General features: G+C 35.5%; 1 protein-coding gene across 1 annotated transcript; it reads right to left on the bottom strand.

The window, feature by feature from the left end:
• Window positions 1-489: 489 nt before the first annotated feature.
• Window positions 490-6,111, bottom strand: LOC123539924 (uncharacterized). The gene is made up of 2 exons (XM_053531266.1): window positions 2,641-6,111; window positions 490-2,514 (listed from the first exon to the last, which is right to left on the bottom strand). The coding sequence occupies exons 1-2, from the start codon at window positions 6,109-6,111 to the stop codon at window positions 490-492; spliced, it is 5,496 nt and encodes a 1,831-aa protein (XP_053387241.1).
• Window positions 6,112-16,279: the final 10,168 nt, after the last annotated feature.

A 16,279-nucleotide genomic window follows, 5' to 3' on the forward strand; every position in this document is an offset into this window, starting at 1 on the left:
TAAACTATCTGGGTCCCTTCAGACAAAATCCAAATGCAGCTCTGGAATTAGAAAACATGTGCTTTAGGATTGATATAGATATACCTTTTAATTACTAGTTAACAAAAATAATGTTAACTTTGACCGAAAAACTTTTTCAAAATGTCCCTATAATATACAGCAATCAAGAGAAAAGCTGAGTAATCATATGAAAAGAGCCAAAGGCAATGCTACCTGCACTAGAGCGCAGGAGTGATGGCACAATAAAAGTTCTTATAACAACTCCATTGCTAAAGGTGCGTCTTATCAATGAGAATATGTGGTACAGTAAACACACATAAATTAAGTTTTAACAACAGTTATAACAATATTAAAGTTCAAGCATACTAAATGTTATGAATTACTTTTCTGATTTCACAAGAAGAACAAGTTCATGAACAGGTCTTATATAAGTACTTAATTTTCCATCCTTGAACACAATAATTTCAACTGTTCGAATTTTTCTTGTCATTACTGAGAAACACTCTTGTTACCCCTGGCCAAAGGCCAAAAATTCCTACACACTTCTTTGTCTTTAAGTAGAACAACATCACCCACGCTTAATGGTTCTTGTTCATAGTTCCATTTTCTACGAGTTTGCAGAGTATTTAAAAACTCTCTTTTCCATTTACTCCAGAATAGCTCTGCAAGGTATTGTACCCGTTTCCATTGTGCACCATATAAAGACTTAACATCTAAATTGCTCACATTTGTGTTGTCACATACAGACTTAGATGTAAGTAACATGGATGGACTTAAAACTTCAGGATTATCCGGGTCATTTGAAACTGGGACAATGGGTCGGGAATTTATTATGGCAGTGACCTCAGCCATCAGTGTGACTAATACATCATGTGTAAGTGTTGTAACAGGCTTTAGCATAGATTCCAAAACTCTCCGAGCTATGCCAATCATTCTCTCCCAAGAACCACCCATGTGTGAGGAATGTGGAGGATTGAAAACCCACTCACAACCATGTGACTGTAAGAAATTCTTAACTGGACGATCTTCTACAAATATAGTATCAATACCAAGAAGGTCTGTGGCACCTACAAAATTAGTGCCACGGTCAGATCGAAACTGTTTCACTGTTCCTCTCAGAGAAACAAACCTACGCAGAGCGTTAATGAAAGCTGAAGAAGACATTTCATCAATGACCTCAATATGCACGGCCCTGATAGTGAGGCACGTGAACAATACTGCCCATCTTTTAGAACTTGCTTGGCCGCCACGAGTGCGTCTGGTTACAACTGACCAAGGGCCAAATACGTCAACATCTACGTAAGTAAAAGGTGCAGATTGTTGAACCCTATCCACGGGAAGTTCCGACATTTTCTGACTTAAGCATTTGCCTCTGAGCTTTTTACATGTTACACAATGATATATCAGGGAGTTGACTAACCGTTTTCCACCTGTAATCCAATATCCTGCATCTCGGACCGCTCCTTCTGTAAGCTGCCGTCCTTGATGCTTAACAAGAGTGTGAAAGTGACCAACCAAAAGTCTGGCAACATAATGTTTCCCAGGAACTATAACCGGATGTTTCTGATCAAGGTCAAGGTTACTCTTACTTAATCGACCACCAACACGCATGACACCATTTTCATCTAAATACGGATCAAGGGTCAAAATGGGCGAGTTTTTAGGAATATTATGTTGACCTTTCAAACAACTGACCTCTTCCTTGTAGAATTCAGTTTGAACAACCCTCAAGATGAGAGATTCAGACAACTTCTGAAAATCAGGACTCCTAGCTTGTGAACAAGTATGGTAGCCAGCGCATGGTTTATGCTTACCATGAGAAATTGCCAAATGTCTGAGGATGGAAATAGCCGTTACAAGTTTTGACCAAGAAGAAAACTTGTCAGATCTGTGACTACCCAGCTGATCATAATCTTGAACACTTGTCGCGCTAACATTAACTTGGGGACGGATCACTTTGTCCTGATCAGGATCAATAATAGGAAAAAACTCTGGTATTGGGGCTGACCTGTTTGATAAGTAGTCCGGACCAGACAACCAAGTGCTACTTTGTAACTCTGAAGGACTAACACCTCTACTTCCTACATCAGCAGGGTTCAAGGCAGAAGGAATATAATTCCACTGTTTAGGTAGACTAAAACGCCTAACCTTCTCAACACGATTGGCCACATATGTGTAGAAACGCCTAGTATGGTTATTAATGTAACCCAACACGATATTACTATCTGTGTAAAATCTGATATCATGTAACTTCACCTGCAACTGATCAACAGCAGTTTGAGCAATTTCAACTGCCAGCACTGCACCACAGAGTTCAAGGCGAGGGATTGTGTGCCCTTTTTTGGGTGCTACCTTGGACTTCCCTAAAACAAAACCTACACGAACCTCGTGATTACTTGTTTGACACACAAGATATGCTACTGCTGAGACAGCAATTTCTGATGCGTCACAGAAAACATGTAACTCTACACTAGATGTATCACTCAGAGACACATCAAGGTAGCTCCTGGGAACCTTAAATGAACTAAGCTCACGAAGTAGGGTTTCCCACTTATGCCATTTCACCTAAATGCTAAGGGGTATAGGATCATCCCAGTTGCACTGCTCTGAAATTATGTCCCTGAGTATGAGCTTGCCTACTATAGTAAAAGGGGCAAGAAAACCTAGAGGATCAAACACAGAGTTGACCGTGGATAAAATTTTTCTCCGAGAGATGACTTGGGCAGGTAGTATGACATTAAAAACAAAACAATCTGCATTCAGATCCCATCCAAGGCCAAGACTACACTGTGTCGGTAACCTTTCTCCAAAGTCTAGACTTTTCAAGTCTTTGGCAAGGCCATCTGTGGGAAATGACCTCATAACGTTCTTATCATTGGACGCGATCTTGTGAAGACGCAAAGAACTTTGACCTAGAGCTACTTGAGTGCGCTTCAATAAATCCACAGCTTCTTGAGCACATGGAAAAGAAGTCAAACCATCATCTACATAGAAATCATTGTGTACAAAAACCTTAATGTCTTCATCACATTCTTCAACAGATCTACGAAGCCCGTATGTCGCAATGGCAGGAGACGGGCTGTTGCCAAATACATGTCTTGCCATGCGATACTCGATCAAAGGTTTTTCTACATCATTATCTTCATACCAGAAGAACCTTAAAAAGTTCCTATGTACTTCATCAACCTCAAAGCAGTAAAACATTTGTTCTATGTCTGCAGAGATTGCTACAGATTCTCTGCGAAATCTCATGAGAACACCCAGAAGACTATTTGTAAGATCGGGACCAGTTAATAATACCGAATTCAAAGACACTCCCTTAAATGTTGACGATGAGTCAAACACAGCTCTAACGTGACCGGGTTTCTTCGGGTTATATACCCCAAAGATAGGCAGGAACCAACACTCTTCATCTTCACCTAAAACTGGGGCAACTTCAGCATGACCATTAACCAATATTTTAGTCATAAACCCGACCATGTGACTTTTCTTTTCAGGGTTTCTCTGTAAACTAACATGGAGAGACTTTGCACGCCGCAGGGCCTCTGACCTATTGTTAGGCAAGCGTTGCCTAGGCGATTTAAATGGAAGGGGAGCAGTCCATTTACCTTCATTGGTCTTTCTGAAACCGTGATCCATGATATCAAGGAACTCTCTATCTTCAATTGAAAGAGAAGGTTTATCATCATCAATATGTCTCACAAATAAGGGGTCATACATACCATTGACCTTGTCTTCCACATAAAACTGACTGGTGCAGGGTTCGAACAATGTGGGGCGACCATTGTTTAACACATGAATCTTGCTAACATTGACCACATCTGGAGTGTGTGTCTTACCTAGACACATCTCTCCTATGACGACCCACCCAAGACCTACATGTTGCGCAAAGGGAGCACCTGGGGGTCCCAAAATTTGGTCTCTAATGTGATGAGCCTCAACAAGATCTCTACCGATAAGAAGCAAGATCTCTGCCTGATCATTGATCTCAGGTATAAGACCAGCAATGTGTGAAAGACGGGGATGACAACTTACGTCTCGAGGGGAGCAAATCTCATTCCTGTTATTAGGAATGTCAGGACATTCTATGAGGGTTGGTAATGAATAACTCACGCTACCATTGACAGACGAAACAATGCAATCACTAGCACGGCGCCCATGTGCAACATGAGTGCCGACACATGAATTTATAGTGTACTCAAAATCTGGACAATCAATTTGTAAGAAAACAAACAATCTGGATCTCGCCAATGACTTATTACTTTGTTCATCTAACATGGCATAACATTGTACAATATTTTCAGGATATTTTGAATTAACAACATTTACTAAAACAAGTTTAGCACATGATTTTGAAATTTGTGAAGCACCACATATCTGAGTACAACTGTTTGACACAGAATCTCTTGGGTAATCAGCTCTCTGGTTCGCTCCATCTCTGTTTTCGCCCTCCCCGCCATAAGGATTTACAGAAGGTTGAGGTGATGGATCTACATGCAATGCACCTGGATGGTTGACATTGCCACAAACACAACACTTTATTGACACTTTACATTCATTTGCTTTGTGATTATTGAATTCACAGCATTTGAAACAAATATTATTATCTTTCAGAAACTGCTTTCTTTCACTTAAACTTTTCAATCTAAATGCCCTACACTTATTTAAACTGTGGGATAACTGGTGAAGCGGGCAGAATCTAGTAGATTTCCTAATCTGGATATGGTTAGAAACTTCAGTTTTTCTGCTGGTCACAACAGGAACTTGCTTTGAGGATGCAGTGTTAAATTTCAGACGTTCAGCAACAGTAGTTACACTCGGGTCATTCCTTATCTTTGCCTGTTCATGAATAAAGTTAACAAATTCTTTCAGTGGCGGGAAATACACATTCTTCTCCCGCTTATAACGATTCGCTCTTGTAGCCCATTTTTCCTGGACTGATCCCGGCAGCTTGCAAGTAATTGAAGAAAGCCCAACCGACGAGTCATAATAAGCGAGAGGGACAGCGTATGCACTATCTTCTTTAAGTGCTAAAATTTCTGACAAAAGATCATCAAGCTCATACCACTTTGTCGTGTCCGAGAGAGTCAATCGCGAGAATTGTTCAACGCGTTTCTGTATCAACTTGTGTACTATTTCTGGTGCACCATATCGTTCGTCGAGACGCTCCCAAATCTTTGAAAGACCCAAACACTGATCCTTACTATACACTGTTTTCAGATTTATTGCATGCTTTCGAGAATCTGGTCCAAGATACTTGATGAGCAGATCAACCTCTTCTGAAGCATTGATATTCATATCTGAGGTCACTTGTTGGAAACTGGTTTTCCACACTTGATAGTTTGCTGGGTTATCATTGAAATTCGTAATTCTCGAGAATATAAGTTCTTTCTTCAGAATATAATTTGTAAAATCTTCGACTGTGGAACTTTGCACTGGGCAGGTATTACTATCAAAGAATTTCTTGATTTTCTCATCTTTGTCCATTTCCGGAAGTTTAAGTTTTACCGAATCTTTCTTTTCACTAATATCATCAGCACTTCCTTCGTTTTCTAAAATCTCAACTTCAGTTTTCAACTCTTCCGCAGCCTTTTCTTTTTGGAGAATTAATAAATCAGCTTCAATTTCCTTGTTTTTCTGTTCCAACCTGGCCTTTTCTTTTATGAGTTCTACCTCCTTTTGTGCAAATTCTACACTTCTTTGAGCAGCTTTCATTTTACTGAGTTTCTTTTTCATTTCAGATGAACCACATTTAGATGAATGCTTTGATTTAGAAAATACACCTTCTATAACGTCTTCCAAAATCCCTTGACGTCGTTTTTCTATTCTGTCGCGAAACTGAGCAACATCACTCTGAATCTTTGAAAGGTGCGATTGAAACAACCCTTTTAAATGATCACTTTCTTCTGTTTTGGTTGCAGTAAGAAAATTAATGTAAGTTGCACCTGTAGCTTCATAAGATGATAAATCAGAGTTCAAATTATCGACCAACTTTTGCAGTTGTGCAACACTCTCTGATGAGAAATCCTGACACAAGGCAGAAGAAATCTTTTCTTCCTGTACCGACAGTCTCTTCTCAAAATCAGTAACCCTATTCTTGAACGACTCCATGGCCTTAAAAGTGAGTGTTCGTAATTTGCGTGTCGTCATGCAGATTTACAAAATGTGAAAAATCGTATCAGCTCTTGATGCTCAAATGCTGCTTTTACTATGCTGTCAGACCGTTGAAACAAAGAATAACAAGTCATACAGCTAGTTTAACCATTTACTCGTAGGCCGTGATGGTGTATCAAGTAGACAAGTAGGCGGTAAAAGCCTGAAAATAGACATATAAGTTGTTTTATAACAAATGACCATACATGTATATACGTGTTACATTTGACCTTAAATCTTACATTTAACCATTTATACTTTATATATAGCCTTAACAATGTTTAACTGCAGATGTCAGCATTCAATTATTATATCAAACCTACTAGTAATAATTTAACCAATACAAAATGCACCCATGGTTCGAATATATTTAAGAACGAATCCATTTCAAAAACACCAAAAATGCATACTGAGCAATGCAGAGCGATATAATGTACATATACTCAATACAAATCATGTATATAAACTGATATACCCGATAACTTACAGCATGTGGGGGCATAAAGGGTTTACAAGGATTGAAATGTAGCGAGAAAATATTTCTGCCCCATGAAATCATACCACGAGGAAAAACACGGAAACAGCAGAAAAGTAAAAACCAAATTGTACTCTTGTAGCGAAAAGTACCGAAAAGAGATGCGGCGGTGAGTGATACCACACAGAGGTATCACAGTAGATGAGACAGCACAATAAATAACTGAAATGCGGAAACAGCTATTAAGAAAAAAGCATTAAAACAGTATTAAAGGAAACTCTGATTTAAAGCTTGAAAGCAATAACTGACATTTACTTTTACTTCTTTTGCAAACAAGAACTGAAATTTACTTTTTACAGGTACTTGGTGATGGTTGTCGTTGGCTGTTAAGAGTAAGTAAGAATGATAAGAAACACAAGATAATTATCTCTACCATATATCTGCTTAAATGTGAACGAATATAATCGGCTGCAGTTAAACCCTTTTAAAGTACTTTTAAATTTCGTCCTTATATGTCTTTGTGAGATTACCTTTTAACATTCAGAGCAGGAGTGGTCAATTTCTTTTTGCCTCAAAGTCTAACATGTTATTGTATATTTAGTTGAAGAAAACTTCATAAATATGTTGATTTGCAGTAAAGCAAAATATATCTGTCTTAAGTGGCATGAAAAGTGAAAAAAAAATCAGAAACTTGCCTTGAATATTTCAGTTAGGTTGAAAAGAGTTGTTTTTTTAGATAATGCTTGTTCGTTTTCTTTCTTGATTCCCCTGTACAAAGGAATATGATAATAAAATTAGCGCTTTTAAAATTTGTACTTGTATGCAATATTACAGAGACTGTTATTTCATTTTGTTTCTGAAAATACAATAACTAAAGTTCTTTCGTAAGAAAAGTTGATACAGGATTGTGTGACTCCAAATTGGCATTACGATTTTTTTTCAGCTAATCATATATTAAAGAAAGTGTACTATTGTTTTTGTTGTTTTTCAGCTAATCATATATTAAAGAAAGTGTGCTATTGTTTTATTCTATTTCACTGTTTTAGTTTTTCAATTATGGAGCAAATAATGAAGAGACTATGCCCTTCAAGGACAAGGTAATTTCTACACATATCAGGTAAAGTGGCCAGATAAGGCTATATCGGTTTAGGTTTGAGACCTCTGTACTCTGTTTATATTGCACACTTATTTAATAACCTGTCGGTCAATGCACTAATGTAGTCAAAACTATTTGCCCGTCAGAAGTGTGTTTAAGTTATTAGAAGAGTCTTATTACTCAACAACAAAAATAAAAGATAAAAAATATTTCGTTATTTTTAAATTTAGTTCCGGAAACCTGTGTGGAACTTTATAACGGTCAATAAAAGAATCTATGGTCCACAATTATTATGTAAGGAAATCTGTTACATGATTCTGAGTTAGTTCTTGAAATATCACGGTGAACTATTAATATACAGGTACAGAACGAGTTACTTCATAATAGGCACAATTTAGATAAAACCGTTAAAAATGACATAGAATATGTGTGATTTTGTAACTTTTATTTATTGCAGTTGTGGACGTCCTCTGAAAAAAATCCCTTCTTCATCAGTGAGGTAATTATTAAAGGTGCTGTTTGTAATAGTATGTTTCTGTCATTCCAAGATCATTGCGCTTTATTATTTTGATATATCTTGAAGTAATAAGGAACTTTGTAGCATTCGAGTGTTACAAAAATGTATTTTTATCTAGCTCGTATTATTTTGTTTTACAATAGTTTTCAGAGAGAAGCAGGCAGATTTGTTCACGTTAAATATCTCTGTCACAAGTATTAAATTTTATCTGCCAGCGGCCGTGTTTGAAGTATACTACGTCTAACATTTGTATTTCTCAGATATTTTCGACAAATCAAGCTTTCAGTGGCTTAAATATACTTTATATGCGTGTGAGGTTTCTTCGAGTACATGCAATTTTCATTTACGTTTCAAATTGAATAATTGACGTTTTCACCGTCTTATGCATTGTGGTGCTTATTGCAAACTTACAACGTCGTTTATATGGACAAATAACAAAGGCTAAACTAGAACACTCACACACACACAGTTACTTGTTCATGCGTTAGATAAGTCAGATTTTTCATTTCTTTTCATAAAGATCCGTTTCCTTCCAATCTACAGTGATATCGTAAAATCAAAGCAACCATTCCATCACTTTATATAATGATTAAAATGGGTTTAATTTCTTATATTTGCAGTGTTACTTTCTTTAGTTAACCAAACCACTGTTTCAGGATTCTGAACAAGAACAAACTTGTTCTCCGCAAGTAACTTCTATCCATGAACAAGACACAAAGTTTTTCTTCAAACTGTCTTCAAATCGGCCAGGAATCGAACTAACAACCCTGCGATCCATAGATCTGCGCTCTCCGTATTGGAAGTTTTAATGCACAGCTTTGATGAGAATTGCATAGACATTTTTTTCATGCATTCATTTCAAAATTAACAACACTGAAATTTAACAGTAAGGAAAGGACCTGATGTGCTAATTACTAGTTTCAGATGTTAAATGTTGGTTTTTTGATTTAATAGAATAAACATTCAATTCAAGTTTATGTCATTTACATATCTATGTACTAAATGCATAAATATTATCGTTATGTTATAAGTGATAAAATAAATGATAATGCTCCGTGTATCAGGAATGAACAAAGACCTCATACCATGTACTATGTATTGAGACATTTTTCCTTTTTCCAGTAAAGTGGTCTGTTATTAGTTAGCGCAAACTATTTATTTGCAGAACGTTCGTGAAGTATTCATTTTTTACTATGAGATATCAACAGACAGTGCCTGCTATAGAGAAGTGAATCGTCTGCTACATAATATTTATAGATGTTCCACGTACGATAAACATTCGCCATCTGACAATTTGTTGATTCCCATATTTGTCATTTGCCTACAGAAAACACGTCCATTGGAAGATCTAGATGGCGCACTGGAAGATCTTAGAGGTATAAAATATGATCGCAAATATAGTGTGCTGTCCTAGTACTTGAATTCGAGATATACAGCCAGTAAAACTAAACGAAGCTGTGGAACTGATTTTCTTTGCTTCGTTCTCAAAGTTATAAATAGTATGACTGTACGTGTATAAAGTATAAAGGACTGTACCTTCACAATGATTCTTCTCTAACGTCCAAATACTAACATAGCATCTCATGTGTTGAGGACGTTGAGAGATAATGCATAATGATAATTTAAGAGCTTGCTACGAATATACACTTTCGTTTATCTCGTAGAAGAAGGATACTCAGAATCTCAGAATACTCTCGCATATAAGGCCATTTATTTGCCTTGCAAAAATATTTTGTGCTGTTCATAACCTTGGTATTTAATTCCTTTTTGCGTTTTCCATTTCACTATTTAGTAAGAAGTATATTGCTTATTCATATATAAGATTGTTCACCTACAATTTTGCATACATCGTCCTCCCACGACTATCTATGATCAGTGAACGTCGGTTGTTTTTTTGTTTTGGTTCGTTTTTTTTTTACCTCCTCCAGTCAACTCTACCTAAGACGGTATGTTCTAAAATTTGTTTATTGCAACGAATTTGTATGGAATGCCAAATGTAATTCGCCAGTTCTTCAAAAGTCAGTACAACCAAATATTTGCTAAATATTATTGAACTGAAAACGCAAGCGATAAATTACAAAATTTCATAAATTCTTATGTTTTCATAGCATGATCTGTTCCTATTTTATGTCTTAAATTTGAGTTTAGTAAATGTCTCATTTCCGCTGATCTTTGATACATGTTTCCATTTGATATTTTCTTGAAAGATGAAGAGGGTAGCACAATCTTTCCTTTAGTATTAGATGTATATGATACATATGAAATTTGATTCATAGCTCTGGCAATGTAAGTCGACATTTTACCTTTGTTTCCAGGCCTCACAAAGCGTCGAATCGAATCGAATGCAAAGACAATGACTTTTTTGAGTCAAAAGAAACAGAGCGAGATTAACATACTATAATATAATGACAAAGACAAACACCCATGCTAACATTATTAGCAAATGATTCTTTTTTGTAAAAACAGCTTTTCTTCTTTAAAGTTACTTTTCACCTTGTATTCGTCTTCGCATATTATGTATGTATAATACAGAAATTTAAGCTACTTTTTTGGTATAAAATCTACTCATAAAGATAAAATCATGACCCGGTTCTTGGTTATCAAAACAGTAAATGACTAAAATATCCTTTAGAAATTTACCATCTTTAAAACAGTCTATACTACCTTAATGTACGCGATCGTAAAATGTAAAGCATCCATAAAACGTACAAAATAACTTATCTTAGACCTTAAAAGTCTTCTTAATACTGTTGTTTATTGGGTACAACTCTTTCCATTAAACATCTTATACGTCAGATAGTTTTGTTTGCTTTCATTTTGCACAGACGTCTTGCGCTGACTGTCAAAGAAACCCATTTTCTTTTCGAAACAAGTTTGAATATTAAAAAGTGAAAACATGTAAAACCAAAACATAAATAACCGTACCACTACACCCTCTAAAACTGATCCTATATCAGCCGTTACACCAATGAAAATCACAGTGAGACTTGAATTTGAAAAGAAAGTACATTTACAAGACATATTTAAGACGGGAGAGAGAGATATATTTAACGGACAAAAGATCTATAATTGTAATGATAGTTTAAATGTACATTTGTCCGCTAAGGTATGACTGATACAGTTAGTTTTATTTAATCCGTAAGATAAAGAGAATGTTACATTTTATTGGAAAAAAAAACGTTATATGTACATTTGACAGGTGTTTAAATGAATCGTCATCATTTGTATGGTATAAACGGAAGACTCTCTGTTTAATGAGTGTAGTTTGTTTCAAAGGTGGTAAATCAGATGTTTGTCAACAAATGGATTCGCTCAAAACGACGATTGCTCCATGCAAGTCAAAGTTATGGTCCGGACAAACAAACCCGGACACACGTCCGCACACACGGACGTACGCGCATACACTCAACAACCATTTGGACAACCATTCCTTCGCTTTCGCAAGCGGGCTCGACAAAAATTAATATAACCTCCCTTTATCTACCTCGGTTTCGCAACCAAGATTGAAAATGGATGAATTCTGAAGTTAAATAAGGATATAACTCCATATAATGGATCACTTTGTTCCTAAAATAAATCTCCGACAGAATAATGAAAAAAAAATGTCAGCAGCTACGCGCCTAGCGTTTGGGACGCTTTTGAAATTATAAATAAACACTTTGTGTTCGATGTAGGTTTTACAAAATAATTATATTACAATTTGTTTTCCACTTTCTTTTATTCCCCTCCGCCACACCAACACCCCTACCCCCTCCCCCACCGCCCAACCCTTCCCAATCTATCTCTATCCAAATTATAGTTTTGCCAATAGCCTTTCAAGGCCGGTGAGCTTTATCTTGTCATTTTGTCATTGTTTTCTAACTGTGCGTATTCCTGTGTTTTTGGAACGTGGTTAATCCTGCTGAATCTTAGTCAATGAATTCCATAAAATATTCAATTGAGCTAAGCTCATGCAACTATTCAAATTTCCTGTCATACTTTGGATGTCAAGTACAAATTGTGCAATGACAAATGCAAGAAGAAGCACTTTTGTAACAGATTTTCTTTGGCTTGCAAAAATATTTGCAATATAAATGCTTCCTGAATCATTTATAAATGCATATTATTTAATGCTTTATTTGCGGCAGCAATACATTATATTCATACGATATAACAAATTAATAAATACCAGTTTCCCTTGTATAATTGATTTGATTTTTGCGTATTATGACTGTTATATTTTTTCTATACTTCAGATGAAGATTTACAAAGGGTTTATTTTATCTACGTAATACCAGACGACCGGTATGTCTTAAGAAAAGAAGATGTCCCTTGCCAAGGCAGATTCAGCAGATATTCAACCGTTGCGAGCATCATCAGTTATAAATTAAAATGAGGAAAATGCGCAGAATTTTTAAATTTTTAAAGAAAATTATTTGATGGTTAAACTATAAAAGCCAGTGATGATCCAAAATCACATAGACGTTAGGACAACAAATGCATGTCATTCTTCAGTTAACGGTTGAATTTCTTTCTTCATTTCTATTTAAAGTCGCTTTTGCCTTTGTGCTGACGGTTAGTATTAAAGAATTTTTCCTAAGATACGTTTAACACATGTCTCATTTAGAATATATACATTTATATAGTCAATTTCAGACAACAGTTAGGAAACATTAATTTCATTTTCATATTGAAATATTTGTTTCATTTTTCAAGATATTGAAACTTTTATTTCAAATTTGAAATAGTTAAAACATTCATTTCATGTCTTAAGATATTAAACTTGTCATTACCTTTTATATTTTGCAGCAAACTTATTATTTTCTACTTGTCCCCGCCGTTTTTAAGTGATCTATCCGTCCATCTCTTAAGAAATTACTATTACGTAAAATGTGATTCTTGCTTCATGATTATTTTAGTAACACTTACAGTAATTATTAACTTAGTGTAACTTATAGTATATCTACCCGCCCGCTTAGCTCAGTAGGGAGAGTGTTGGTCTACGGATCGCGGGGTTGAAAGTTCGATCCTCGGGCGGGGTGTATCTTCTCCGTGACGATTTAATAAGAGACATTGTATCTGACATCATTCATCCTCCATCTCTGGTATTCGTATGGGAAAGTTGGCAATTACTTGCGGAGATCAGGTTTGTACTGGTACAGGATCCAGGGACACTGATTAGATAAACTTCCCGCCTTTACATCATTGAAATACTGTTCAAAAAAGGCGTTTAACCCAAAACAAACAAACAAACAAATACAGTATATCTAATACTGTGTGTACTTTTCCTTTACTTTGAATACTTTATTTCTAGTAAAACATATATGGACAAATATTAGAGTATAGAAAACTTGAATGTACAGAAATATCGTTTTTACTTTCTACATATCTACATAAGATTATAAATGTAATACAAATAGTTTTATATATTCCAACATTAACCTTACATACTTTGTTTTAAGAAATATTTTCTAAAAACATTCCTCGTGTACTATATTAAAATTTAAAAAAAAATGCATACTTTTACAAAACATATTTCATGTCGAAATAAAATATTCAGACAAATATTTTTTCTTTAGCTTATTTCTGATAGCCTATTTTATATTGTTAATATGGTTTTCTGTGCACAATGGTTAAACTGTCACATCAACATGCACACATCTTGCAAAACGTAAACAGCAACAAACATATATTGCATTTCATTACTTTTCCGCCTCCTTACTTGTAAACAGATAACTCTGTTATCCTATACCGTCCACATTTGCTCAATATCATATTTAACCCAATAGGAGACTCAGTAAATGCGTTTAAGTTTAATGTCCTTAAAGTGTCTGTGACTTAGCCTAGCAAAATATATTAATAATAATTTAATGCATGTCTATTGATTTTTCCGAGTATTTGATTTCTAACGTTGTTGCATTGTATGCTTCAAAATGATCTCCTAAAGAAACTTATCACATACCGTCTATTGAGGCGTCATAGTATCTAACAGTACGGTAAAAAAAAGGCATATACATGTATGTGTAGATACATTATCATATCAATATTTTAAGTAATCCAGTAGAACTTAAACTGACGCTTGTGTTTGGTCATAATAATACAAGAAATATACCTTTTTTGTTAGGATTCAGTAAAAAGGAATCTGCTGCATGGTATCTTGTTTTCATTCAAAACAAAATTACACAGGCAATAAAAATTTTGAAATTAAAGGTATGCGGGTTGTATGTTTCAAATCCACAAACAAAAATGACATCACAATATGTTTTTTAATTAACTTATAAAATTAATTTCAAAAATTCGATAAAGAACTCACTGTTATATTGCTATGTCTTTGAGAGTTCCATATTCAAAGTTTTCGTGTCTAGTGACGTTCAGTGTGTACTATACTGCAATTCGTTTATAAAATATGTCATATAGATATCAGATTTTTTCACGTGACCAGTTCTGTCATCATCTATAAAATTTGAATTTCAAAAGTTCTATTTATTTATTTTATTTTGTTTATTTATTTATTTAAGAACATTAACACTATTCACGATGGGTAGTTATACGTCGGGCGTAATAAATAATTCACGAGGGAGCGCAGCCGTCGTGAAATTATTTGTACGACGTATTACCACACGAATGTATAATTAGTGTTAAAATACGGTTGTGCAATAAATTATTTCGATTCTAATATGCCCTTAATCTAAAACAGTAGATAAAATATAGAAGCGCTCTTTCTTGGTAGCAACAAAATCTTTGACGTCACCGCACGTTAACGTAAGAGTGTGTTAACAGAGACACTATATCAGAAGTATTTATTTACTTATTTATTTATTTATTTATTTATTGAAAATTACGTTCATATTAATCTTAATGAGAAGGCTCATTGTATACAAACAAAATACTATACATTTAAATCATTCCTTGCTAGATACTTAAATGTAACTGTGTTAGAACAAGTTGAAATAAAGCAAGCAACTAAATACAGGTTTTAAAAAGAAGCCGACACAATCTAGTGTTAAAAGAAAGGTTACATTATGGGTCCAACGTATCACACAATTTTCAATTCGTTCGTGTCCGTTCGCATGCGTTTCTTTTCCTTGTTTCATGCACCGCCTGCGCTGCTTGTACGATGATGTTCGTTCCATCCGGTGGAAGGTTATGAGCATGTTGAAAATTTGGAACGTATACCATCGGACAAAATTGTCCGTTAGATGGACGGTAGCAATTCGCTGATATGCGTTTTGTTCGTTACTCCACGTTGGGGTGGACGGATAGCTCAGTGGTTTGCACACTGGCCTTCCAATCCTAAGGTCGGGGGTTCGATCCCCGACAGCTTCTTGGGATTTTCAGAAACGCTTTTCAGTGTTTCCCACCCAACTAGAGGTGTACTGGTCAGGAACCCAGGCAATCCTTGCATGTAAAAGTGCCATAAACTGGGCCCGTTAAAGAACCAGGCTGTCTATTCGCAACGAGCTAGGCTAATTTAGCCGGACAAGCCTGTATCTGAAACTGATAAATTAGATACTAAATGCCAAAATACATGCACTGTACACTATGACACAAGTTATTTGACATTAGAGTGATTGATCTTTTCTCCTATAAATATTGGATCGGATGACACACCAGTCACTCTTGTTTCGATTTCTACACGTCTAATACAATCACTGCATAAAAAAAGATAAGAACAAACATTTAAGTCTTGATCGAATGTAAATTGCTGTTTTGTCATTCCGAGCAAGTCAGTGAAATGTGCAGAATATTTAAGATTGCTGAATCGGAATAGGCAATTTACGCGTTCCAGTGCAGAGCCCGATAACTGGATATGAATGGCGGCGAGAGGGAAGACCGGATTTAAGAGGAAATGCAAAGACTATTCAATACATATAAATCTGCTATACAGGTACTCCGATACGAAACTTACATGTGTAAATATCACATTCGGGTAGTTGTTACGAAGTGTATACGTAGCGATATTTCCTATGATGCGCTCGAACAAAAATGTGGTATTCGTAACACAATAAACTATATATGACACAATCTTCTTTTCATCGTTAATCGTAGTAGTGATATA

Source organism: Mercenaria mercenaria, chromosome 19, assembly GCF_021730395.1.
Source record: "Mercenaria mercenaria strain notata chromosome 19, MADL_Memer_1, whole genome shotgun sequence".
In the NCBI taxonomy this organism is placed as follows: Eukaryota; Metazoa; Mollusca; class Bivalvia; order Venerida; family Veneridae; genus Mercenaria; species Mercenaria mercenaria.